Genomic DNA, 26,994 nt, shown 5'->3' with positions numbered 1-26,994 from the left:
GTGGTGGACTTTGCTATGTTGGCCCGTTTGACTGAAGGCTGGATCGATGCTGAGGATGACGTCATGGTCGTTGTTTCGAATGTCGGGAGCTAGCGCTGGGTAGGAGGCCGCGCGCTCTGCTGGGGACAAAACTTGTATAAATCTGAAGCCCAAGGTCGTCGACAGCCCCCGGTACCTTGAATTTCAGGTATTGTCTTCTTGTTGGATCGATATGAGAGATTTCCGCTGCGTGAAACCGCTTTCAAACAAGCTCGGAACACTGTCGGGGAAGCGTACTGTGTGTTTTTTTTTGTGTGTGTTGGGGTTGCCTGATTATGCTAGCGGTGCAGCTAACGTGAGCCTGCTAACTCTGGCGTTTATTCGATTTTAAACACAGCGTTTGTTTACAGTTTGTCACTAAGGACGCTGTTATGTTTTATTTTCTTTGTTTTCGTCATAGTGAAAGGCTGCTGAGCGACTTCTGTCCTCCTTTTTGCTCTGGTATTCAATGCCAGACAGACAAAACATCTAGTGGGGCTGTCTGCTAATGTTACAGTGTTTGCTGTGAGCTATGTAAGGACGACAATTGTTTTCTGCTGCGGACAAACTCTCACTGGTGGACAGTCAGCTGTAAGTTGTTTAGCTACATTCTGACTAATGCTACGCTCACCTTTTGCTGGCCACTGGTTCGTAGGGGGGTTTTTGTAAAGTTTTCTAGTTGTTTTGTTAAGATGTGTTTAAGCTTTTGTTCCTGTTTTGTTAACTTTGACAAAACATCTCGCTGTGCGGCGGAAGAAGGCAGAAAATAGCTGAGCGAGCTTAGGATTTCCACAGACTGCAATTTACACTTTAAAATGGACCTGTGCTCGTCTCTTTTTTTTTTTTTTTTACACTGCCTTTTGTCTTCATTGCTCCTAGTTTTTGTGGCAATTTGTGGCAGCTTACTTTCAAAACTAGATGCCCTAAGGTAGCAGGAGGACAATTATATCGATAAGTGGCTATTTGCATTAAATTACTGCCGTTTTCTGACATGTATGTCAGACGTATTATGTCTCTTACATTAATTGATAGGTACATTAATTGATCAATTATACATAATTGTCATTTAGGTGTGACAACGTCCAGTTCTAGTTTAGTGGCAGAACTGGACTTTGTCACTCTGATCACTATTTTGTTGATGCAGGTATGAACCAGACTTGACAGTTTTTATTATAACTACAATGAGTAGCCGGTAAGCCCTGTATCACTACTCTCATGCTGAAATGCCAGTCTCCAAGCTCTTTTAGCTCTAAAAATAGAGAATAAAACCCAGTGGCAATTAAGCTGAAAAGTGATTGTTAATCATTTTGACTCATTTTTGCAACCCCATTTTCAGGAATATCCTCTCCCATCCCCCTTACCCCCTCTGTCAGAGCATGGCTCAGGAGACCAATCAGACGCAGGTGCCAATGCTTTGCACTATGGGATGTGGTTTCTATGGTAACCCCCGCACCAACGGCATGTGCTCTGTCTGCTACAAGGAACACCTTCAGAGACAACAGGGAGGGGGGAGATCCAGCCCCCCAGGAGAGAAAGGTAGGAGAGCAGTGCAGTGATGGGATGCGTAGACATAACCTGTATAAAGCAAGCTGGGTGCTGGATATGGTTTTATTTGTCTGTAAATTGGTTAAAACATGAAAGTAGAACAGAGTACTACTCAAAAACAATATAGGCATGGGGGGACACTTCTAAAAGGGGTTGGAGAACAGTGGCAGCAGTAGCTGCCTACACTGTGGCATCAGACAGCAGGAGAGAGTGACATCTCCATCTGTTGTTTCACATTAATACAAAATGAATCTTATTGGTGTAGTCAAACAAGCTCAGTGAACAGTTACTTAAAAGTCATTCATGTTCATGGAAAAAAACAACTAGCTCCTTGCTGGTGGTGCTCTCAGACTTTTCTGTTCCCACACAGCTGCTACATCACCATCAGGGTCACCGGGGACTTCTGGTGTTAGTGTGGAGAGTACGACCTCAGAGCCAAGTACAGAAGTGGCTGGAACTCCACCTGAGGAACAAACAACCAGGTATGTTGACTGACAGATATGAACTTGCTCACATTCAGTAACTATGAGAAGAATTCGACACTTTTGACTTCTTAACTGTTGCAAAGTATTTCTTATCATATGGCCCATTTGATCTTATTTGTAAAATACCTTTTTAATTGATAAAATAATGAATAGATCAGTTCATCACTTTCTTCAGCACAAAGGCCTGTCCCAAATCTCTTTCCTAAAGCCTAATCACTAAACCCCCACAGACTTCAATGGCAACAGATCTGGAAACAAGATGTGCCATAAATACTAAGTAAGCCCAAGACCAGTGTGCATTTCTATCTATGTCATTAGAGTATTTAGCTATGTCAGTACGGTATCAAAAGTACTCTGTGCATATTTGTCTGAAAAACACAAACAATCTTGGAATGTGCTATAAATAACCACAAAAGTAAGAAACTAGGCTACATATTGCTTAAACCCACCTCTATATCCTCCAGTCTCAGAACAGGCTCTTAGTCTGTAGCTTTAAATGCAAATGAGCTATGTCTGACCACGCCCCTCTCTAGAAGGGCTTAGGTGGCTCGGGCTTTCTCGCTCCATGCCCTATTGTTTACAGTGAAAAGGCAGACTCAGATGGCAGAACAAACATATGGCTGTGGGAGTGTCACTCACATGTGGGAGGGGTTACAGCCCTTTGTGATGTCATGAAGGGAATATCTCCAAACTGCCTGTTTGAGCACATGTTTTCTGGACAGTGAGCAGAGAAAAGATGGACTTTTCACATAATTGAGGGGTTTGAAGACAGAATAGGGACACATATTAGTGTTAGAAAAACATGGTGAAGTGTGTTTTGCATAATATGGGACCTTTATCAATCAGCAGGGGGATAGACAAGCTCATCCTTCACCTCACTAAGCTTGCAATGAACTGTCAGGAAAGTCTGCAGATAAGCTGACTCATGAAAAGTGCATAACTTGATGTCCACATCAGAGCCCTCATACACAAAGTGGGACAGCACTACGGACTAACACACGTACTGGAAAAGCCCCTCAAATAGTGTTGAGTTTTGGATTTAGCCAGCAATTACATTGATCAATCATCTGATCATTAAAGTCAATTGATCACACTCAATGTCAACCGTTAGGGAGAATTTAACAATCCTTTTGCCACTCTTACATTTTAAACTTGACCCGTTGACTGAGCTTTCTAGTTAGTGCTCTTTGCCTTTTGATAGAAAACTTATCAGCCAGTTTTAAGGAGCTCATGTAGAATAGTATGGTATATTTTAAACATCTCCATCTCTTGTTAGCTCATTACACAGTGATAAACTGACTGTAGTCCTGATTCAACAATAGCATTGATGTGGCATTGAAAGTATTTGTGGTGCATTAGATAGATGTCTATGTCAATTTTTTTTATTTGTCTACTAAGAATTATCATTGAACCCAAGAATATGAAGTCGACATGTTCATTTTATTTATTTTATCTGCATGTTCTTTATCTGTAAATTAAACACAGCACTCTTGTCCATATGCACTTCTTGCTTAGCCTAATCTTCTTAAAGTTACTTTTTTTTTCTTCTGTTGTCCTGGCAAGTGATATTATTAAATCGTTTTCCTTGCCAGTCTTCTGTTAATTGAGATTATTTTGTCATAAATCTCTTTCCTAACAAATGTAGAATAAACATCATCATAGTCTCCTCGTTAACCTTTACCTGAAAAGAAAAATGCTCAAGTGTAAAAGTGCTTAAGGTGCTGAAAGAGTTAGTGTCTGAACTACTAAAGGAAAGTAATTGTAACTGCTTTCAAATGTGACGTTTTAACGATGCCGTTGGTTTGCAAAAATCAGTGCGTGTATGAATGTATTTGTATTAACTTTAACTGTATTTTACATGTTTTTTCCTGTTCTGTCTTTTATTGTATTGCTGCAGGGCACCCCTGGAAAAGAGACTCTTGTCTCATTGGGTTCTCCCTGCTAAAATAAATGATTAAAAATACAAGTTAATAGTTTTAATAATTGTTGCAATACTCATTTATTTTTGCAATTTGGCATATTTTGGTATAAAAGGCTATTTTTATGGTTTGTTTTAGTAAAGCAGAAAATATTTTTTTTGTGATGGGTGATCAAGGCATTTGAAGATGATAATGTCTTGAAGTTGAATAGCCTTTTTAGTTCTTCATAATATATAAAGTGCTTTATTTGCTGGATTCTTGCTTACAGGTAATTGAAAAAAGCAAGAATTATGCTTTTTTTAGGACTAACATCTTATTTAATTTTTCATAACATCAAGTACATACAGGCACATTGGTGACAGATAATCCCTTTAGTACTTGTATATAAGGGTAAAGGAGAAAAAAATGTAATTGGGACTATCTGACAAAATACGAATAATAAGGTGGGGGAGAGAAAAGAAAAGAAAAAGCAAAACAACAAGAAACCTCAACATAAGATAACACAGTGCTCATGATGATCAGCGGCGACAGACACAACAACAGATCATAAAGTACAGTTAAACGATTCCTCCGCTACACAAAGGCAAGGCACAGGGGGCATCAAAAACCCATCACGAATAAGCTTCCCCCAGCCTCTACTGCTCCTATACCTCATGCTGCAACATTGATTTTAGATAGGTATGGCTCCCATTTCAAATTGTAATATTCTACTCTGTTTGGAAATCTAAATGATAGACCCTCCAGTGTGGCTAGGCTATCTAAATGATTATGCCACAGATTGACAGAGGGAGCCTTCCAATCTAAAACGATCAACATGCGCCCCAGCATAAGTGCAGTCTGTAGCCAGAGTAAGATCTCTGAGGGCCAATGGGTCCCTGAAAATAAACTGACTTGGACAGTAAAGTCTTTCTTAATTAGACCTTAACCCCAAATTTCTCCTGCTGCTTCAGTGGTGTTTTATGAATGAGATTACTTACTTCTGATGGATGATACTACATAGTGACCACCATCATGGGTGTGAATGGGTGGGTGTGACGTGGTGTAAAAGCGCTTTGTCTAGTCAGAAGACTAGAAGAGCCATTTCAAGTCCAAGTCCATTTACCATTTACCGTCTCCAGCACTCTGGGGATTGTTCGTACTCTACTCTATATAACCTTGACAGAGTCCAATAAACTCTGTTTAAGATCTTAAATTTAAGAAGTCTTGTTTTAAATTCTCTAGATATCTCTTCAAAGTTGTGTATTATCCTATTTCATTCCTTCTCTGTGAATCAAGAGAAGTCTGCCTTCCAGGTCAATGTTAAGGTTGATTGGCCAAAGCTTTTAGAAGCATTGAGTATAAGAGTGAAGCCTTGTGTCCTTAGCCAAAAATCTCCATTGTTTGTTCAAATACTTAGATCAATCTTAAAGACAGAAAAGTAGCCCTATGGTATTTCTCCTGCAGTATGAATGGCCATGCCTCTATTTCTGAGTTTGTCACTGAGAACACAGATTAGGCCCGCTGTAATGAGTCCAATCATCAGAGAAGTTCTAGTAAAGGGTTTATTTTTCCACAGAAAGTCTACAGATCAGTCCAAGCAGTCATTTGTCCCCATTGTGAAAAAATGTTTGTGTAATTAGTAGGGATTTGCTCCTGATTGGTGCGTGTAGTGCAGTAATGTCATACTTATGGCCAGCGGGCCGATACCCACCAGCAGGTTTATACCAGCCCGCGAGACGTTTTGGGGGAAAAAGGGCAAATTATGAAGAACATTTATTTGAGATTTTTATAAATCCAAATATTTTAAATATATATTCAACTTATTGATTTAAGTTATGTGTAATTGGGAAAGTAAGTCAGGTAAATATTTTAAAATATTATGATACAGTCGTTTTTTTTAAAAACTTGGAATCTTTGAACTATCTTCTCAGCAGGGAGTAACACTGCGCACACTGTGCTGCTTTACGACAGCTCAGCAAACACGCTGTCCAAAAAGAGAGAGGTTGACTCAGATTGAAAGGTATTTAAAGAGAGACGAAAGGGCTGGTATTTATTTTGTCTCATTTGTACACAAATTGTATCACAGCTGAAGGATTTGACCACCAATGCACAGCTGCACTGTGCGCCCTCTTCTATATGGAGTTCAGTTCTGTCCACACTTTTCTTCTGACCAGCATCTTCCGAAATCGTTTCTTAACAAACGTGAGACTTGTTTCACTGGTAATAACAAAGCTTCTTCCCTGGAGTGAGCTTCAATAAGCAGCTCGTCCAGTTAAAAAACAATCTCTTCCATCCTGGGTGATAAACTGTCTGCGCACATGCAGACAAAGTTTGTGCATCTCGAGGTTGAGCCTCTGGCATCCCGACTGATTTAACTCCTGATATTTATAATAATAGTAATGTCAAAGGCACGTTAACCGACTTTATTTACACATCAATTATTTTAAGGTCATCCTGAGGTGAAATTGTTGTCCTGATCACTAAGTATAATTGTGACATTTCTTAGAAATACTGCCATTTACCATCAGCTCTCATCAGATGGTAAAAAATAAATAACTGAACATTTCATTCTAATCCAGACACGATGTAACATATCACACAGAGGTTTGTTGGTTGAGCCACAGAGCAGTATGAAATGCATCCTAGTTCCTCCAATTATGCATGAAGATGGCCCAGATTCACATAAAGGAACATCAGAGGTAGATTACGGTAATATGGACAAGGAGGAGAACTTCAGGGCGCAAGTGCGAGTTTAAAAGTCGTTTGACTGACTTCACATGGAGAAGGACTTGAATCTTCACATGGAGCTGATCTGACTGCTGAGCACAACACTGAAGGATGAACTCGCGTCAGTTCATTTGGAATCATTTCATCATTTCATAATGACTGACACTGAATTACCTGAACAGCACAGCGTTTTCATCAAAGACACAAAATATGTTTGTGACAACAAGACAACAACACAAAACAAGTTTAAACTGTGCTGTCAGCTGTAGTGCACACAGACATGTGAATGACATGAAAACAAAACTGCTCTGAAACTAGTCAGGTGTCAACCAGCAAGTGAAAATGTAAGCGTTGCCTAATGTAAGTTTGACTTTTTCTGCCAGCCAAAAATCAAAATGGTCAAGTCCCTCCCTCCTCTGTCTCTCCCTCACTCATCCCTGTTATCTCTTCTCTCACTGTACTCTGTTGTTAGGAGTTGTGTGCACAAGCTTTACACTCACTTGTGTACCACTCGTTAAAGGCTATTTGTTACTTGTTTGTCCTGTACTGTTGTTTAATGTGCCAACATGCATTTTGCAAGTACAGAAATGTGTTTCACAGCTGCAACCTGCAGTCTCATGAAGTCTTCATTAGTGAATATCTTGCAAGGACAGCATCATGTTTTGTGTCTGACTTGTTCAGATTTGTTGCTGTTAACCTCTCTGCTTAATATCATTCTACATTACAATACATTGCAGTGTTCACTGATTGATACGAGTACCTTGTATTGAATTATTTACAAAAATAAAACAGCTGGCAGCCTTTACATCCAAGTGTGGAGTCATATTGACGTTGGTAGAGATAGTCCGGCCCGCATGAGGTCTCATTTGAACAAATCCGGCCCCCGACCCCAATTATGAGTTCGTCACGCCTGCTGTAGTGTAATCATGGATAATTGATATTTATGTGCTGCTCTGTTTTCTCTCCAGTTGTTTCTAACTTGTAAGGCTGATTGTATTCACTCATCAAATACTGAAGATAAAGTTGTTAAGGTGTGTGCTAAATTTAGATCCAAGAAATTAAAAGTCTTTTACCAAACAAAACAGTGATGTAGTCTATAAAGTAAAATAAAACGGAACATTTAAAGATTCCAAATATGAAACTTCTGTTTTTTTTGCTGTATTTGTAGTTAAAACAGCCTGTGTCATTGTTTGGATTATGTTCACTCCATTTCACAAATTAGTAATTCCAGATGGCAATAAGAACAAGGTTAGCTCAAGTTTGCAGATTAACAGAATATACACAAATGTCTCTGCCATACCTTTACTACAACATTCATTTCACTTAGTTTTGATTTTGATGCTTTTTAAAATGACTCATTTTATGCTCTTTGATGTATTATTAATGTTTTGGGTTTTTTTTGTTGTTTTTTTGGGTTCCTGTTGTGATGGCAGTCCCAGCTCCCCTAGCCCAGTAACCCAACAGATGACAGCCATGAGCATCTCCCAAGATTCAGGAGCTGTCGACTCTGATCGAGCAGAGGCTGATGAGGGAGAAGAGGAGGGTACTTCCAGCAGCTCAGGTAAACATCACAGGAAACACTGCTCGCAACTAAGGTTGTCCAAATGTGCTGATACTTTTTGGTTTTAAATGATCTGTTATTTTCATTATTTACAGTGAGTACAGACCCCATTATAACTAAAAGACAGAGAGCACTGTCTAAATTGTCACAAATATATTGTATAAGTTTGTGTTGAGAAAATCTGCTCACTGTTTGTGTTGAGAAAAGCTGCTCACTGTTTGTGTTGAGAAAAAAACAAATTAACCAATATTAGGTGCTTAAACGTTTTTGTTTTGTTGCCATGGTATTGAAACAGTTATTTTGATGTTATTTGATTTTGACTAATATTGTTTCAAAGTTAAAAATTATGATGTCATGACAACAAAAATCACTTTATTTCCCACAGTACAAACAGAGTTCCAACATACAGCTATGGAGGGCACTACTAATTAAGAGGCAGGGAGATGTGTGAAAGTGAAAAGACAGTGAAAGGGGGATGGTTAACTGACTGTATACACCTGAATTATAAAATGTACATTATACCGTCTTTCTCAAACTGGATGAATAAGGTTACATCTTGGACTGACTTGTAGCAGTAACCTGCATTTTCCCACAGATGGATTACGTAGCTTCTCTTTCAATGTTTGGAATGTTTTACTTTGGGTTCTACTTACAAATATTTTTAGCTCTCAAGATCTAAATGAATAGTTATCCTTATGTAAGTGATGTATAAATCATCTTGTCAACAAAGTTTTTGTTTGTGTGTTTAATTATCGACAGAACCAGTAGGGGAAGCGGCACAGGCTTTGTCTGATAGTGACCAGACTCCGGATAAAAACAAGAAAAAGAACCGCTGCTTCTCTTGCCGGAAGAAAGTGGGCCTTACTGGTAAGGAAAAGAGACAGACAGACACACACACACACACACACACACACACACACACACACACACTAGTGCTATTCTTAACTACTGACATGGTTCAAAGGTTTATGAGTCATGAACCTGCTTTGTTAATTTTCTGTTCTTTCCTGAAAATCACAGAGAGACTTTGAAATTCCGCACAGTGATCATTTTTACATTCAGAGCACTGCTACAAGTCTCTTTTTAAAGTAAGCAAAATGCAGTCAACCAAGGAGGGGACATCTTTGCAAATGTATTCATTTTAACTGATCAAAGTTTTATTGGTGTTATCATGAACTTGGGAAAGGCTGATATTCCTGGGTTAAAGAGATGCCACAGAGTAGTGGTTTCACGGATCACAAATCGTTTGGTTCGGTTAACAGAACGGTTTGCTTTTTCAGATTTAAAAAAAATGAAATGTTTACACTCCTTATCAAAACATGAATCAAACTGTGCATTTGAACATCATCACTGCAAATAAAAATGCTCCTCTATGAATCTATGTAATGTTTCACGTCCTCTATTTTTCTTCACTATAGGCTAAACACATTGCTGCTATAATAATAATAGAAGCAGTAAGAGAAACCTAAACTCCCTCTGTATTTAGCAAGTGCTTTCAAATCTTAGAACAAACTAATATGTAGAAAACGGCATCATGCTGCATTGAGTTGTGGGAGTCAGACTAACCACAAACGCTGTGCGTGCGTTAAGGAACTATATCTTCATTGTTGGAGTGAACCCACGGCTCTGTCTGAGTTTACTGCAACACACTACAGCAGGCTGTAATATCACTAACGTAAAGCTACTGATTGTTGTCACACTAAGCCACCAGCTGTTTACTGCATGATAGCAGATGGGGTGAGAGTGAATGGAGAAAAGACGAAGCAGCGTTAGAACAGGCGTTGGTATTTCATTGTGTATGGTTACTTTGTTTCAGTGTGAGAGTCTGAGAAAGATATATAAATATATATTTCAATGTAATGTCTTCCTATATGTATAACGGGTCTACGTGGCACTACTTAGACACTGCTTCTTTTCACTCAGACTCTGCACAGGGATTGAGCAGTAGCTTTTATAGGCTACACCATATTTAAAGAATTTGATCTGCTTATCCTGTGTGGCTCAAACCCTGGGGCTTGATCTGAACCGATCATGGATCAAGTGTGATCCGCTTCACCACTACCAATGCCAATTTTTTTCCTTGGTCACCTAGAACATTGGGTCAGTTCTTCTTCTTCTCTTCTGTTTTAAAGTCAGATCCTTATTCCCTTCTTGTTGGCCGTGTTTCACAGGGACTGTACAAAGGCACCTTGCTTTTATTGTCTTTTAGTTTCTGATTCCAATTACAAACATAATGAATGGCACACACATTTTTATGAAGTGCTTAACATTCTTTCACACATTCTCATCTGAGCTTCGACGCCCAAACGGTAATAAATCATGTTTAGTTTACTTGAAATGAATCACTTAAAAGTCCTCTTGTCACGTCACAGGAAGACTTGAGAAAATACCCAGACTGTACTTTAACCAACAGCTCCCTCAGCTGCCTGCTACTGGAAAACTTACTGTTAGAACTTTCTAACAATTTCAAAATAATCTTTTCATTGCTTTAATCCTACATTTTAACATAAATTATAATCCATAGAAGTTTAGAGTGTTCATTAATACATGAAAAAACAAATATCTGACACCCCAGTCCATGGTTGTGTGGGGAGTGTTTTTTTCTCTCTCTCAACTGAACACTGGTACAGAGAGCAACATACTGCAGGTTGGTGGTGCATTTCACAGTCCAAGTTATTTCACAGTGTTCTGTTGGCCTCCATCTTTTTGTCAAACTGGATTACCTGAAAGGAGAGATAAGTTACCATTTAATGTTGAAAAGTAAGATTTAATAAGTACTTTAGGCATGCTCCTGCCCCCAAAACACGTGTTAATAATATATGAAAACCATCGTCATGAGGTCAGTTATTCATGTCCTGTTATACTCTGTGTAAAGGGCTTCCTATTCTACAGAATTCTTAGAAACATTCAAATGTAAAAGTGTCAGGAAATGCAATTAAACTGTAAAAGTAATCAAAAAAAGAAACCTTCCAGTGCCCAGCTTTTGGTGTTCTCAGATAATACGGATACAGTATGAACCTTTCAACCTGTGCACGTCACTGCACCAGAACTTGTCTAATGTACAATGAGCGCAATAGTAAGGCTTCAATGTTGACTTACCATGTTTTTGTTTTTCACCAAAGGTTTTGACTGTCGCTGCGGCAACCTGTTCTGTGCCATCCACCGTTACTCTGACAAACACGACTGTCCCTATGATTACCGGAGTGCAGCTGCTGCCCGCATACGCAAGGAGAACCCCATCGTCGTGGCGGAGAAAATTCAGAAGTTATGAGGACTGAGTGCAAAAAAAAGTCCCTGACTTTGTGTATTTGAACAATGGCGACTTGGATGAAAACACCTGATATCATGGCTTCATTTGTTCATGGTAGTCTAAGACGGGTGGGGTGGGGTGGTGAGGTCGCAGCCACTGTCCAGACTCTTCCCTTACTAGCATCTCCCCTCTCTCCACTAGTGACTGCAGCTGAACCTGAGTGTTTCTGTGTGTGTTTGTATGAAAGTGTGTGTGTGTGTGTGGGTGTGCATATTTGCTTGAGAGTTGGGGAGAGAGCCGTACAGGCTAGGTGGACATTAGTGTTGCTGTGGGGAGGGGAGGCATTTTGATTTTACCCCTTTTGTTTTCTTAACTTGGAGGATGGTGTGAGCTTATTTTTATACAATCCCTGTAAGGTAGTTAACATGAAATAGGGGCAAGCTGTTAAGGAATGTGTCACAGCCTGGAAAATGGCACGGAGCTCAATTTAGGTCTAGCAAGTACAAAAAAAAAAAAAACTTACCCGGGGATTTAATTTATCAGCGAGACCTTTTAAGGGCTTTGGAATATAAATTTGTCTCCGAGACTGAAAATGATGTCAACCTCTTGTCAAATTGGCATTTTCTTTTCTTCCCACCTCTTTTCTCTATGGGTCACCACATGTTAGACCCCCAAGTTTCAGCAATTTCCAGAAATGTTTCTCTTTGATATAATGACTTATCATACTGATACTGGGTGCATGAACAATTATTAGAGGGGGATGGCAGGGGAGGGCAAGGGGAGGGGAAACCTTGACTTAACTGTGTGATTGAACTTTGTGTTTTTTTATTTTATTTTATTTTATTTTCTGTTTTAATGAGCGTATGACATCAGAAGATCTATATTAATATATTGTAGTTAGCTTGAATTGTGTGATTGCATTCTATTTATTTTTATTGTTTGGTTGGTCTGTGCTGGAGGATTGGCAGCATGTGTCGGCAAATCATCAAGATTTCACAATTGTATGAAAGTAGTTCCATCTTGATTATATAACCATGGAGTAGAAAATACACAAGCTCTGACATCATGGGGTAGAGTCCGGTTAAGCCATTACAGCTTTAATTGAGCAGCAAAATCTCCACTGTTTTGGATTTGGAAACACAGCACAACAAAGTGTGTCAACTGAGGAGAGACAACTAATGCGCCACACCTACTCAGTTTTGTTCAGCATCTGGGTCATTTGCAGTTTATATTTGATCTTTACAGCAGGTTTTCTGAAGAGCTTGCCTTTTATGGGACGATGCGAGACAATACAAGACATCCTGTTTTAGTAGGATGAAGTGTTCTCCTTGAATGCCATTTTCTGTTCTATGGAGTCTGAGTGAACTCCATGTTTCTCTAACCACCAGCAGACCACTGACACATGCTGAATGAAAACTGACCTGGGTCACAGCTTCTCTTCTCATTAACACACCTGCTACAGTCAAAATTGTTGCAATGCTACCTCTGAAGCATTGCAACAATCTAGCTACTGCAGTGCTTCTTCCACAACGTGCTCCGAGTCAGACGAGTCCTTAATATGAAGATGCTTCTTGCTCATTAGTTTTAGGAAGATCAAACTAACATGCATGTGTGCAGTCCAGCTTAAGAGTTATGGTTCTGTAAGGGACTGCACAGTTTGAAACGAAGCTAAGGTGTTATAAAAGCCACAGCAATAGCACAATGCATGGCTGGAACCACCAATGTTCAAGTTAACAGGACTCTACAATTTTTGTTTTCCAAATGTAAATACCATAAGGCTCTTATTCATATAGTATACTCTTATTGTAGATTTTTGCCAGTTAATAAAGGTGGAGGACTAAGCTAAAGAATAGTACTATTTGTATCAAAGTGCTTTATATAATTATAAAAAAAAACCATTAGAGAACAGATTTCCCCCATCTTATTCCCCTTTTATTACAAGTTATTTAACACATCATCATTACCTATGTAATATCTAGTGACTGTTGATTTACTGACCTTATGAGTCTTTCCTTCAGGCTGTCCAGCTTCTATTCTACAAAACCAGTCAGATCATTAAGAAGCCCCTATAAGCTTTATAAACCTTGCTTATTTGCCCAGTAACCAAGCCCCTGCTTTTATAGTTTTACTGAAGTCTATTCATAGCATATTGATAATTCTGAAAGTTAAAAAGGCCCCCAGTGAGATGAAGAGGAGTCTTTGAAGCTTCACCTTTTCGTTATCAAAAGCTTTTCTTGTAAATGTTGCTCGATCTCGATCAATAAATATGTATGAAAGAGCTTGCTGAAAAGTTGCAAGAACTGCAAAGTATGCTTCTTTTTTTTTTTTTTAAATGAGGCATTGCAGATTTTTGGAGGGGAGTGAGTGACACTTTCCCTACACAGATTATTATGCTGTGCAGGGTTCTGTTTGGTTTTGGCACCTTTGATTGGAAAATAGGCTTTCATGAAAATTCCTGTGTGGGTGATGGACATGTCAAAATGGCTTTGAGACTATGCGTGCCAATGCTGAGCCTTTTCTTCTCAGATAAATTGGTCATTTTAAAGCCACTGGCTTTGTTTCATCACTACTAGTGAAAATTCAGAGGAGGGTTGTCGGGAGTCTTGAGTGATGATCATGTACAAGGAGAACTATTGTCATATTCAGGGGAGCCTCTGAAGCTTGGTGTTCCCTAATGTGTATCTTTATGTGCAGAAAATTGAAGCTTGCCTGCTGGGTTTATGACCATAACAAAATAATGTCTACAAAATGCATAATTTTCCTTTACTGATAGAAAGTAATTTCAGAGGAGAGGTTCCTTCACTTGGGATGATTGTTCAGCTGTGTAAATTGTGAACATCTCATGGTTTACTACTGCTGTTTTCTATTGACTGCTCATATCAAACCCCCTCTTTTATTTAGTTAAACATGAGCAGTTTGAATGTAATCCACCATAATTCACATGGTAAACCGTAATGCAATTTATCAGACTAAGTGGCGCTGATAATGGTTGTTTGAGCAGAAGATAGAGGCCAAACTTTCAAATGTGATTTGGGACAGTTGGATTACTAGAATAGTTTTGATTGTTTATAATGAGTGCTTGGCACCAGCAGTTAGGGGCAACCATACGTGAATAATCAAGATATTATCAGTACATATGTTTTTCTTCCTTCTACTTTTATTTGATAGAGTTTTGATGTCTTCGATCCTGTCTTTAGCACAACCTTTCATAATCAGTGATTTCATCGTGCAAGGGTTTTGATTGATAACGATGATAAACCTGTCAGATCAGAGGGATCCGTTTGAAGTTCCGTTTCACTGCAGAAGTCGAGTAAAATGACGATGACTTGGCTCATTGTTTTTCAAGATGAGTTTGAGGAGCATCAAGTGAAGTCCACAATGTTCACAGAGCTATAGTTCTTGTCCCTTGGCACTCCAGTCCCCCAGAAACACCACCAGATATCTTTTATTTTGTTTTTCTTTCAAGATTTAGGATTGTATGATGTGTAAGAGTAAGTATAAAACAATAAATTCACAAAGTTTATTTTAAATTAAATTTGTCTTTTTTTACTTATTTATGCATTTATGGGTTACTGACTCAATATACCAAGACACCGTTTTTGTGCTTAAAACATATATGTAGACAATTAAATCATTTGAGTATACTTTGATCTAAAGCATTAAGGAATTAGTTTTTGCTCCAGTTCATGTATTACTGTTGCCCCACTGTTATGTATTTGTTTGTGTTTTATTTTTTTTTTAAACTAAGCGAAAACACTGAAGGTACACTTTAAACTCCACAATACCACCTGATGTTCAGCTCATGTATTCTATAAGCTCAATTGCTAAGCAAAACACTTTAATGAAGTGAGTTAAAACAAAATAAAGTCACATTGATTTATCAACATCCAAGATAAAGAAAAAAGGAACATAAAGGTCAATATGTGAAAAGTAATTTCATCCCACAATTCACTATGCAAAAACTTACAAATACTTTACCTTTTGAGGTCTTTGCCAAGTAATTATCATTGTAGCAAAAAACAAATGAGTATCCAGCAAATGTACTGTTGTAGGTTGAAGTAAAACGTGCTGAGAAGCCATTATTTGGGAATTTCAAATCAGGAATGGTCCAAACTGTGTTAGAAAATGATATCCTGTGTTACAAGTTAGTTAACCCAGCATTAGCTGTATTGATTTTCTCTTTTTCAAGATACAAAATGTAAATTAATGGCTTTTGTCAATTTAGTAACAGTGATTCTGCCAATGCTAAATTTAAAATGATGTGCCTAATAATGCTCCATTTTTCTAAAGTTTAGTGACATTATTTTTTTACAAATTTATGGTAGCTCGACAGAATAACCTTAAGGGTGTAGTCAGCCAAAGTAACTGAAAGCATCTGTGTAGTTGTGCTGAACCTGCAATAAGCATTTCTTTAGGCCATCATGTGTTAGATTTATAACAAGCTGAAAGGTTGTTTCAGTTTTTAAGACAGTAAATTGAGTTTCTGTTACATATGGGAAGTAAATAATCTGTAAGAAATCATTGTATTATGCATCTAATTTTTTTAACGATTTGTTTATTAGGAAAACATAAACTTTACAAGCAAATCCACTGTCAACATGAACATTTTGAGGTGTGTTTCAAACAGACACAAAAACATATAAATAAATAATAACGATAAAACAAATAATAATAATAATACATGAATAACCAGAGAAAATCTAGATGTATATACTTAAATAAATTTAGCAAGTGTACTTCCAATACACCCCTATATCAATTAGGCAATTCTATATTGTCATAATATAAGTATATTACAACTATACTAATAATAATATGCATCTATTTTTTTAATTAGATAAGTACTACAGAGCTCAGAATAACTTAGGTTAATATTTAAAGTTCACGAAGTAACTGTGATGAAACAAGAGCGCCAGTCACAGCGGATAGTGAAGTTAAATTCAATTCAATTCAAATATTTTATCTCTCAGGCTACGTCACGATAAATTTCCCTGTGTCCAATGGAAAATCCTTACGTCACATCCTGTCAGCTGTCGCTTCCGGATGCGGTGGAAAAGCAGAGAAGTAGGAAAACACAGTACGTCCATGGATTAATTAAAATTTCAGGACGCCGTCTAGAAAGTCAGAGGGGACGCTGTATGCCTGCAGAATGGATTAATGGAGACAAATGCCCACTTTGAGCTCCGAGCCTTGACTGTGTCTCTCCCCAGGTTTCAGAGAAAGGCACCAGCAGTTCTTTTTAAACCGAGTAGTCGTGTTTATGTCTTCTTGCTAGCTTAAGCCAGCGTAGCATTAGCTGGTACACGCAGACAGATAGCTACTCTGCCTTGTACAAAGTGGTCTCATCGGTGCCGTTTTTATTGATACAGTAGTCACACTGACAGGAGGGAGTCGCTATTTGCATGCGTGGGTGTAATCGGAGATCTTTCCGAGTTTGTTTTGGTCACTAACATTGAAACGCTTCTTCTTGACTGTCATCAGAAGCAAACTGAGTCTTTGTTTTTCTGACATATCCAGACACCTTGTCGCGTACAGTCGAGACACATCCAAAGTCATTTCGTCGGCTATTCAACAAGTGGACAAAATGGATGTGATCTGGACTAAAATCAGCGCACTGACAACACAGCATATACTTTGTAAATAACACTTCCTCGTTAGCCTTTGGGGTTTTTTTTCCTCCTTTTGCTGACAAAGCACTTTACAGACAGGATCCTGTGTTTGAAGTGGAAAAAAATCCTTGTTTCGACACAACTTCTCTCTAGATAAAATCTTAGCTCAACAGGTAGGTCAACTAAAGTTATACTAAAGTGTATTTTATGTCTTGTGTGTCTTACATCCAGTAATCATTTTCATCATTGATTTGTCTGTTATGTTATTGTTTACTGAATATTACATGCAATGGACCATGCACCATTGAAGTACACCAGAGCCTCCAGTGTTGAGCTGAGTTCCGTTTAATGATGTATAAAAAAATACCTTGTTTTAAAGCTGAACTAATTACTATTTAAGTTAATTGACACAATTAATAAGCAGCTGTTGTTATTGATTTCTTCATCTTTCATGGAGAGATGTTATACATTTGCTCCGGCCTCTCACTAATGTGGGTTTTCTATTTTTCTGTCGTGTGAATTATAAGAATTAGGTATTTTTTTCAAACAAAAAACAATAGGTACAAGTCATTTTGGGCTATTGAATGTTTCTCAGCATATGTATTTATGACCCAATGATTGCATTAGGTCATTAATAGCCTGTAGCCAAAAATAAGTAATATTACATTAATAATTAATAAAGTGATTCAAAGATTATAAAAAATACAGCCAATGGTCATGGCATGCTTTATGTGTAATTGCTTACTGTGTTACAATGTTGCTGTTTTAGAAACCTTTTCTTCATCATTGTTGGCATACACAGACTGAATGCCTCAGACATTGAATTGTACTAAGTATCTCATTGTGCCAACACTGGGAGGATGTGTATTCATTAGCACAGTGATCCTCTTGTCATCTTCCTGCACAGTGAAGGATGAATGGCCTCTCTCTCAGCGAGCTCTGCTGCCTGTTCTGCTGCCCACCCTGCCCAAGTCGCATCGCAGCCAAGCTCGCCTTCCTGCCCCCTGAACCCACGTACGCCTTTCTGCCAGACCCAGACGCAGGCTCTGCTGCACCAGGGGCAACTGGGACATCCAGCCTGCGAGCGCGGAGTGGTGCATCGGTTTCAGGAAGCGGAGCTGCGAGCGCCGTGGAGGGAAGATGGAAGCTACACCTTACAGAGCGCGCAGAGTTTCAGTACACGCAGAGAGAGCTGGATACGACGGAGGTGTTTCTCACTCGATCCAGTCGGGGGAACAGAGTCGGCTGCATGTACATTCGCTGTGTTCCCAATGCAAGGTGGGTGTTTTTAGCTGAGGTTGCATATTACAGTCATTCTTCATGTGTTCTAAATCATTTCAGTATGTGTCACACTTCCTCCAAAGCACTTCCACTCCTTCTACTGACATCCAAGTCTACCTCCTGGATGTGTCTGCCCTTTGACCAAGCTTACTGAAAGGTTTTCCATGAATCTCTACCAGTTATTTTGAACAGTTCCTCTTTTCCTTAAGTCATTTTATCCCGACATTCCTTTTCCGGCCTACATTTTGAGTTTCACACTCTCTTACCAATATTTTTAACTAGCATCTTATCTGATGATGCCAATCGTCATGGTTAAAAAAAAAAAAGGTTTTCCTGCTCGCGAACAGATACGAAGCCTAACTAGAAAACACTTTCAGTTTAGTCTTATTCCAATCCTAGTGCACAGTGCTGCTGCTGATTAATTCAGCCGATCAATTAAATAGACATGGACAAGCTTGTGTTACAGGCTTTGTGTATCATGTATTTATGCCTATCCTGTATTACAGGAGAATTAATCCAAGCTAGACCTGATATGGCATAGTCATTGTTATGCAACATTCTGAATGGAAAAGCCAAGAGCATAGCCATGGACTGTATCAGTTCATAAACAAAACAAGTGAGAGAGGATCTCAAAACAGTCAGTGTGTAGAGAAGTATTAGATTTCCCCCTGGAGCACAACATGCATTCATGAATAAAATAGCCAGCGTTTATAGTGGATACTTGGCCTCTCAGGTTGTACAAAATGTCTAGAAGTAAGAGTCAAATGTGGCAAACTAATGCTATACTAAGGCTAACCTGCCTTTACTGTGTGCCCTTTCAGATTTACAGTGCTCTTCTCCCACGGTAACGCTGTGGACCTGGGCCAGATGAGCAGTTTCTATATTGGCCTTGGCACTCGCATCAACTGCAACATCTTTTCCTATGACTACTCAGGCTACGGTGTCAGCACCGGCAAGCCCACTGAGAAGAACCTCTACGCAGACATAGATGCTGCGTGGCATGCCCTGCGCACACGGTATGCCTGGATTTAATTGCCCTACCACGTGTCCTTCAAGGGATGATTTATTATACGCTGTCTTTGTGTCTCCTGTGACATGAAGCATGTTCATTATGTTAGGAGCAATTCAGCCCTGTTACCTATGTGGATACCTTTTTCCTTCCCATTTTATGTGGTTTACTTCTGTTGTGTAGAAGAAAGCGAAAGGTGTTGGGGCAGGGGGGGGATAAGTAGAGAAGAGTCAAGTTAAGAAAAAGATGCCAAGGTGGCAGAGGTTGACATCAAAAAAGAGCTGGGATGAAGAGAGCAGAGCAGAGTGGGAACAGATGCCGTGGGAATAAAAAAAAAAAGAAGGAAGATGGATAGATGAAGAGAAAGGGCTGGGGGGCAAGGTGTCTCTCAAGGACTTTGTGGCGTGATAAAGTGTCTCATTAGTGAAAGCGGAGCTGCCTTAATGTAGCTGTAGCCTCGGGAAGACATGACGCTGCAGCGCATTGACTTACGGGTAGGTTTAGGTGAATTTAAAATCTGGTGTAGCTGTCACTTTCCATCATGTCATTTCTGCATAGTTATTAATAACCGTTTGCTGCGCAAAAAGATATATATATATATATATATAGATAATTATATCTTAAATACTATATGTTGTGCTCCAAAAGTTGAAATGAAACTTTTCTGTCAAACCCTGGTCAAGCTTTAAGGATTGTTTCAGTTAGGTTAGAAGAAAATGATTCCAGTTTAAATAACTTTCCCCTGACATTACATTTCCAAATCACAGCTTGAAAAAAAAAATAGCAGAACATGCTAGAGTTCATATCTGTCACTTCTGTACAGCTACAACCTCCATTATCGTGCACTATGAAAGTATTCATTTGATCTTTTTGTGAACCAGGTATGGGATCAGCCCAGAGAATATCATCCTGTACGGACAGAGCATCGGCACAGTGCCCACTGTAGACCTGGCGTCCCGGTATGAGTGTGCAGCTGTGGTGCTTCACTCACCTCTGACATCTGGCATGAGAGTGGCCTTTCCCGACACAAAGAAAACATATTGCTTTGACGCTTTTCCAAAGTAAGTTTCTGCTCAGTACTGGTATCTTTACTTTGTAACATCTTCAGTTCATGTTTATCAGCCTCATCAAGAAAAAGAGAATTACAAGTACACATTTTTGCAAAAATATATGTTTACGTTTTCTGTGTTAATTTGTGTATATTTTTTTAGGGCTTGTGATTATTGAGTGTACACATTTAAGGTTTTGCGTTAGTTATTTTTACTGGCTGATAAAATTTAAGTCAGAGAAATCTCTCTTTCCAACAAGGTCTTTAACTCTACTCTGACTCTCTCCATCTCAGTAAATCTTTAAATACCAGTTCTTGTAAACTTAATACATATACATAAAGCTCACAGACTTTTTTGCTGCCAGTTGGCATTTCCACATAATTACATATCTGCCGGTAGAAAAGCGTAAATGCTGCTTTCACTTTTTGAAAGTGTATTTTGTCCCCCAAAAAAAACATCTGCGCTGAAAGAACCACTCATCTTCTCTCACTCTCTCACTTTTAGTGATTCAGGTTTTATATGTGTCTCTTCTTGGTCGGGTTGATATCATGTTGTTTAATCTCATTTTCATATATACACATTTTAGTGAGTCTTCCAAATACTGTAATGTTTTAGAAAAGAATCGACTCACCAGAGGTTTGTGTTATCATACAGGAGTGATGTCACAGTACAGTTTGCTTACACACTTTAATCATTACACTAATCATTAGGCAAATATGAAACCACCTCAGCATACTTCAACATTTAACCTGACCTTCTTAAATAACTCTGTCTAATACTGCTGAGTAGATCCAGAAGGTAGCACAGGACACACTTTCATGTTCTCAGAAGATTCTCTCATGTAGCAGTAAATAATGATGTCTGTTCTATAAAGTGTTTTAAATCGACCAGGCCCTTGTGTACATGGGTACGAACCCTCTCCTATCTGTAAGGATAAGTAGCTATTTTAATAGGTTTACTGTTATTCCAGAGCGTGTACTGTTAGCACATGAACAGGAACTAAGTTAGGTACTATGATCCAGGATATGAAAGTAAGAGCATTCAAATAAAACACACCTAGACAGCAATTAAACTATAGAATATAAACAAGAGTCCCTGTCTCTTATTAATCAGCAAACACTACCACGGTACTAAACCTGGGTCTCATTTATGACTGAGTATTTTCTCTGAACCCTGCTATCATCTGATAAATACTGGGTGAATTTGACCTTTGAAATGATAAGTTGTTACTCTATGTTTGATCTACTGTTCAGTGTTTTGTTATATTCAATTACAATGAATTTACATTTGTAGGCTAAAATCAAACAATGCTAAGGACTTAAAAGATTTAAATTATAATTTATTTTTAATTTAAACAACATCATTTGATTTACAGCCAGTGAGTTCCAACTTTGTTCTGCTGTGCACATTGTCATCCTTTATTTAGGCTCCGCCTTTAAAACATGTGTACAGATGTGTGTCAGTAGAGAGTCGGGATGGAAGTGATGGAAATGTTTTAATAAGAAGGTGGCTGCTTGTGCTTGCTTTGGCCCTGTACTTGTGATATCTTCCTTTATTGCTTCATATACTGTTGTGGCCTCTTACTCTGTTGAGATCTGGTGCCTCACGCATGTGTGATTCGAACGTGGGTGTACTGTGTTGTGTATTGTTGTGTTTTTGTTTTGAAAACTTGGCCGCCGAACAATTCCCTCACGCACAGAGCAGTGCTTTCATTAGTGAGGCCCTATCCTTCTGTTGTCGTAATGTGGGTTCAGTTTTAGTGGCTGAATCTAAAGAGAGTCGATAGCAGCCAATGCGAGCCTGAACACAGATTCTAGTCCCAGATGGTACAAGTGGGTGAGGAGCAGAGGCGCTGAGGATACCGGGGGAAAGCCTTGCTGTGTGTGTGGTGAGCTGAAAAAGCTTCCAGTGTTCACATGTTGTTCACATTCAGAGTGAGCAGCTGGTTTCTCTTGTTCTCTTTTTTTTTATATCTATATCTTTCTCCACTGTTTTTATGTAAAGTATGTCTCTATGCCATGGGAAGAAAATGTGTTTCTCAATCCAGTTCTGCAATAATTAAGTTAATTTGACAAATTTTAAGGCTTGTGGTTGTTTTTTGGTTGTATTCTTGGCTAACCAAAAGGTCAAACTGTACTTCCATGATGGATTGTTCCATGATGGTTAACTGGTATAAAAACAGCAACAAAAAAAAGGGCGAACTCAAACAGAAAAACAGTTTCAGGTGCACGACGTCAATAACTCCACAAAGAAAATAGAAAAGTCAGCAAACTAACAACAACGCATGCATTTCAGCACAAAACATTCATCGTGCTGAAGCGCTTCCGTTGTTGATCTTGATGCTGCTGCTCTACACAGTAGATACAAACTTTAAAGGACATTTCTTTAACATCGATATAACCTATTCACACAAAAATATTACTAAAGTTCACAGCTAAACCTAAAAGTTTCAAGGCCACTGACAACTTTCTGTAGATAAATGTAGATATTCTCATTTAATATACAACAATATATTTCCCTGACTTCTTTTACAAACACACTGACTGACCATGGTGTCACTCATGGCTTCATTCAAAGAGACCGTGTTTTATGAGTTCCACCTTTCTTCTCTTTTAATATTTTCTATTCTCGCCTTTCTTTCATTATGTCCTCCTTTTTTTTTTTCTCTCTGCAGCATTGAGAAAGTTTCCAAAATCTCATCCCCGGTGCTCATCATCCATGGGACGGAGGATGAGGTGATAGACTTCTCCCACGGCCTGGCACTGTTCGAGCGCTGCCCCAAGGCCGTGGAGCCTCTGTGGGTGGATGGAGCGGGACACAACGACATTGAATTATACAGCCAGTACCTGGACCGTCTGCGCCGCTTTATAGGACAGGAGTTGGCGGCACAGCACGCCTGAACACTACCAACAAGATCGTCATCAACAAACATTCTCTTGGCCCATTTCAAGCTTAATCAAAAATGAAGAGTGTTCCTCAGCTCACTGTGTTAATACTCATAGGTCTTCATTTGTTGTGATGGACCATGGATTGATGGGAGGAAGTGTGTTCATAGACATCCTAAACGTGTGAGTGTGAATTATTTTGTCACATTTAGACTCTTGGTTTTTTTTTAAGTAGTCACTTTAACAAAACTGCTGCCATGTGTTGTGTGGTACATAGCAGCATATAAACTCCTTCTCTGTGCAATAATCCGGACCAGAGACACAAGAACAGCTAACTGATGGGTAATCTCTTGGTCGATTATGTTGAGGTCCTCATGGTCCAGCCTACACAAAGAGCTTGTAAACGTACATGTCCGATTTTAACCCAAATGGAACGTATGACTATGTGCATCTGACATGTGTTGGTAAATATTTTGGTTTCTAATCAAAAACAGCCGAGGGATTTTCAATAAGCTCTCTACTTTTGTCTTCTATGAGAAATTCCTGTAAAAGTCATCAAATTTAAATCATGCATCAGTTCCTGCTCAGAGGTGGCTTTAATTGTTTTATCATTTTGAATTTATTAGAATATATGCATTGGACTGCATTGTACTAAACAGTGTTTCTCATATACCGTCCCTTATTGATATTTACTTACCAACATGCATTGAGATTAATTTGAATTTTGTGTGTTTTAGTTTGTGTTCAGTTGACTCCACATTTTGCTCAGGTAACCCTCTCTCTACTCTACATTAGTGTCGGTGTGTCCCACATTTGTTTGTGTCTCTTTATGTTTTATATCTAGTCAGTTTAATCTCCTCTTATCCTTCGAGCAAAGATGTCATATTTTTTAGCCTGTGTGAGGTGTTGTTTCTTTTCTTTTCATTTTATCCAAGTAAAAAAAAAAACACGATCCAAAAAATGGAGGTACAGAGAAAATTTGATTTTGTTCTGTATTGCTGAATGTTTTCTTTCTTCTTCCACTTCAGTTTTCTGTTTTTTTTTAAAGCCTCCAGTCTTCATTGCATCACATATGGCTTTGTTAAAGAAGGACAGAAGTTCAGGAGCAGCAAAAAGAACAAAAACTCTGCTAACTAAAGTAACTGACTTCTAGTCCTCAGCTTAGTTTGAGTCTGCTTCATCTAGTTTCTGTCTCACACTCGCACCAGTAGGTCACAGCTGTTTCCCTCAGTGTCTGGAACAGAGATGCAACACTATTATTTAAAGAGCCTTTTTCTTTTTTTCTTATTGCATACAGATTGTGTTTATTCCTTGAATACTCTCCGACAGCCGTCTTGCTGGTTGGCTCTCATTCTTGAGAGCCATTTTTATCAACTTGAGTGAATAAAAACTTCTAATTTTAATCATGTATTTTATGATTGTTGACACAAAAAAACAAACCCGATTTTAGAAAATTAAATAATTTTCTAGCTCCACATTGTGACTACAGATCATTTCCACCTTTATAGATAAGCACAGGAGCAAACTTTATATCACAATGTAATGAAACACTATTATTCAGTGTTTGAAAGCAGAACGAGAAACAGAGTGGGGCCTCACATTTAAGCATTATACATCCAGACGACGTTTTGCACAACAGTAGTTGACGATGCTCTTCCACAACCACTCACTCGCTACACGAGAGGTGAACAGCAAAGAGACTAGATGGAAGTGAAAACACGTCTTTGTAGGACTCTTCCTTCCTCACTGGTTCACAGTCTTTACAAGAACTGCAGTATATCGGTCTGTGTGTTCCACTCAATAGTTGAATGTTTAATGTATTTTTGGCATAACGTTTTGGTAACTATTCATCTTACTACACAGAATCCAGTCAGAGTACAGTATCTGTTCCAGCTGCTGGCGCAACATTTAGGAGAGGTCCCATACTGTCTTTCATGTACTTAATCTGTCCAGTATATATAAAAGGATCAACCATTAATTTACAGTCATTTACCCCGTTTTGTACAACTTTTTTTTCCAGTGAAACAAAAGTAATCAGTGTGTGATAAAAATGCTACAGGATCATACCAGCTAGCTGTCCTGCTTCAGTGTTTCTGGATGGACTCGAAAGATAAACTTAAGATCATAAGATTTACTTTAGATCCACGACTCCTTGTGAGAAAATCTTTTATTTCTCTCATTAATGGTCTTTTTTAATAACCAGGCAGGATGTACAAGCTAGAGCTGTAGTGGGAGAATATGCACATTTCACTAAGTCACTGCATTTGCCTCCCTAACCCAAACTAGTAAAAACATGGCCACACATATTGAGGATTTATTGTTTTATTGAACAGTGAATTTAGATTTATCAATCAACATCATCAAGCATAGCACCTTTACATCTTTAAGATGAAATCTGACTTTCGACTGCTTCTTTAGAGAGGTCAGAAATATCAGGTTTTTTTGTGTATGTCTCAACCAAAGTGTAACTTTTTATTTGACGCTTCACTCTGTGTACCTGCTGTTAATGTTGGCATCTTTATAACCAAAGAACACAATGATCATATTGAAGCTCTTTTGTTACCTTTTAATTTATCTCTGTGGTTTGTCTGATTGTTTTTTCCCTTGTACATTGTATTTGCATAAAGCTGAATTGTATTTTCTTCAGATTTCTTCTTAATAATGTTGCATCATATCATGTTTACTTTGAAATGTTCAGCAGCACAGTTTTGAATAGCATAAATAACCAGGGTGTGTTTTCTGTTTTTCTATCTCAAGCTGTAAAGATTGATCATTTTCAGAGGAGAACAACTAAGCAATGCAGCCGAGAGTTGGTTTGAAGAGAAAGTGGTCTGTGTGGGAAGATGAGAGAACAATGACAGAGGAGCTTCATACACCACAAATGAAAAGCTTTTCATGTTTGTCTTTGATTCTTCTTTTAGGAACTTCTCGCTCTAACACACATGTGGGTCTCACTTTGTCATTGCACATTGTTATTCACTTTTTATTATTATGACTCATTTCTAGTTTTCAAAGATTGTCTTTTTTTTCCAAGAATGAAAGAGAATAAGGAGTTAATAAAACATAATCAGAAAGCAGTGATTAAAACAACACGCTCCCTGTTTTGTGCTTTTTATTTCAGTATCATTAATGTGGTTAACTTCAATGTAATGTTCAGTAACATAGCAGAGACTTGCCTTCTCTTGGCAGTCTGTTAGTTTGATTTAAAAAGCATGCGTAAGAGGTGTGCATATAGTGCATGATGGAAACTGTAGTTCCAATGCACATACAAGGATAGTTTCCTTTCTTCACAAACACACAACATACACTATCTTCAGTGAAAGGATGATAAAAGACATGGAGCATTGAGAGTTAAATAAGGAAAACAAGAAGGAGAGAATAATAAAGTGAGCAAATAGAAATATAGAAATAGACACAATAAGCATAAACATGTAAATATACAAGAGTGCAGCCTTAAGCTTATTTCTTGACAGGTTGTTGGTTCACATGTATAAGTGATGGATTATTGCACATTTGCCCTGTATACATATATACATGTATACATATGAAATGGGGATATATAATAGCGATAACATATACACACACAACAGAAAAACAAAACAGAAAAAGATTTGCCAGCAATCATTTTAAACGGTTTTATCTCTTTCACACATAAGATGAGCTTTTTCTCTACAAAT

The 26,994-nt window shown here is 38.4% G+C and overlaps 2 protein-coding genes across 3 annotated transcripts; both read left to right on the top strand.

Annotated features, from left to right (window-relative positions):
- Positions 1–50: 50 nt before the first annotated feature.
- zgc:77486 (uncharacterized protein LOC405808 homolog) lies at positions 51–15,019 on the top strand. Of its 2 annotated transcripts, none has more exons than XM_020632102.3 (6): positions 51–187; positions 1,355–1,554; positions 1,934–2,045; positions 8,107–8,234; positions 8,994–9,101; positions 11,357–15,019. In XM_020632102.3, the coding sequence occupies exons 2-6, from the start codon at positions 1,395–1,397 to the stop codon at positions 11,503–11,505; spliced, it is 657 nt and encodes a 218-aa protein (XP_020487758.1). In that variant the 5' UTR covers positions 51–187; positions 1,355–1,394; the 3' UTR covers positions 11,506–15,019. The 2 variants fall into 2 exon arrangements, with proteins under 2 accessions (XP_020487758.1, XP_020487760.1); XM_020632104.3 differs by lacking the exon at positions 51–187 and adding an exon at positions 440–609.
- A 1,489-nt stretch (positions 15,020–16,508) lies between these two features.
- Positions 16,509–26,409, top strand: abhd17ab (abhydrolase domain containing 17A, depalmitoylase b). The gene is made up of 5 exons (XM_020632130.3): positions 16,509–17,266; positions 18,001–18,371; positions 19,196–19,390; positions 20,265–20,444; positions 23,107–26,409. Exons 2-5 carry the CDS (start codon positions 18,007–18,009, stop codon positions 23,330–23,332), a joined length of 966 nt encoding a protein of 321 aa, XP_020487786.1. The 5' UTR covers positions 16,509–17,266; positions 18,001–18,006; the 3' UTR covers positions 23,333–26,409.
- The last annotated feature ends 585 nt before the right edge of the window (positions 26,410–26,994 follow it).

Source organism: Labrus bergylta, chromosome 6 (assembly GCF_963930695.1).
Source record: "Labrus bergylta chromosome 6, fLabBer1.1, whole genome shotgun sequence".
In the NCBI taxonomy this organism is placed as follows: domain Eukaryota; kingdom Metazoa; phylum Chordata; class Actinopteri; order Labriformes; family Labridae; genus Labrus; species Labrus bergylta.
Note: the sequence above shows the minus strand (reverse complement) of the source record. Positions and strands in the feature narration are given on the sequence as shown.

Excerpts from the sequence above, each read along its gene's own strand:
- zgc:77486 (XM_020632102.3), top strand. The coding sequence starts at position 1,395 with ATGGCTCAGGAGACCAATCAGACGCAGGTGCCAATGCTTTGCACTATG. Across the intron at positions 1,555-1,933 it reads CAGCCCCCCAGGAGAGAAAG|CTGCTACATCACCATCAGGG; the intron begins GTAGGAGAGCAG and ends GTTCCCACACAG. Across the intron at positions 8,235-8,993 it reads GGGTACTTCCAGCAGCTCAG|AACCAGTAGGGGAAGCGGCA; the intron begins GTAAACATCACA and ends AATTATCGACAG.
- abhd17ab (XM_020632130.3), top strand. The coding sequence starts at position 18,007 with ATGAATGGCCTCTCTCTCAGCGAGCTCTGCTGCCTGTTCTGCTGCCCA. Across the intron at positions 19,391-20,264 it reads TGGCATGCCCTGCGCACACG|GTATGGGATCAGCCCAGAGA; the intron begins GTATGCCTGGAT and ends TTTGTGAACCAG. Across the intron at positions 20,445-23,106 it reads TGCTTTGACGCTTTTCCAAA|CATTGAGAAAGTTTCCAAAA; the intron begins GTAAGTTTCTGC and ends TTCTCTCTGCAG.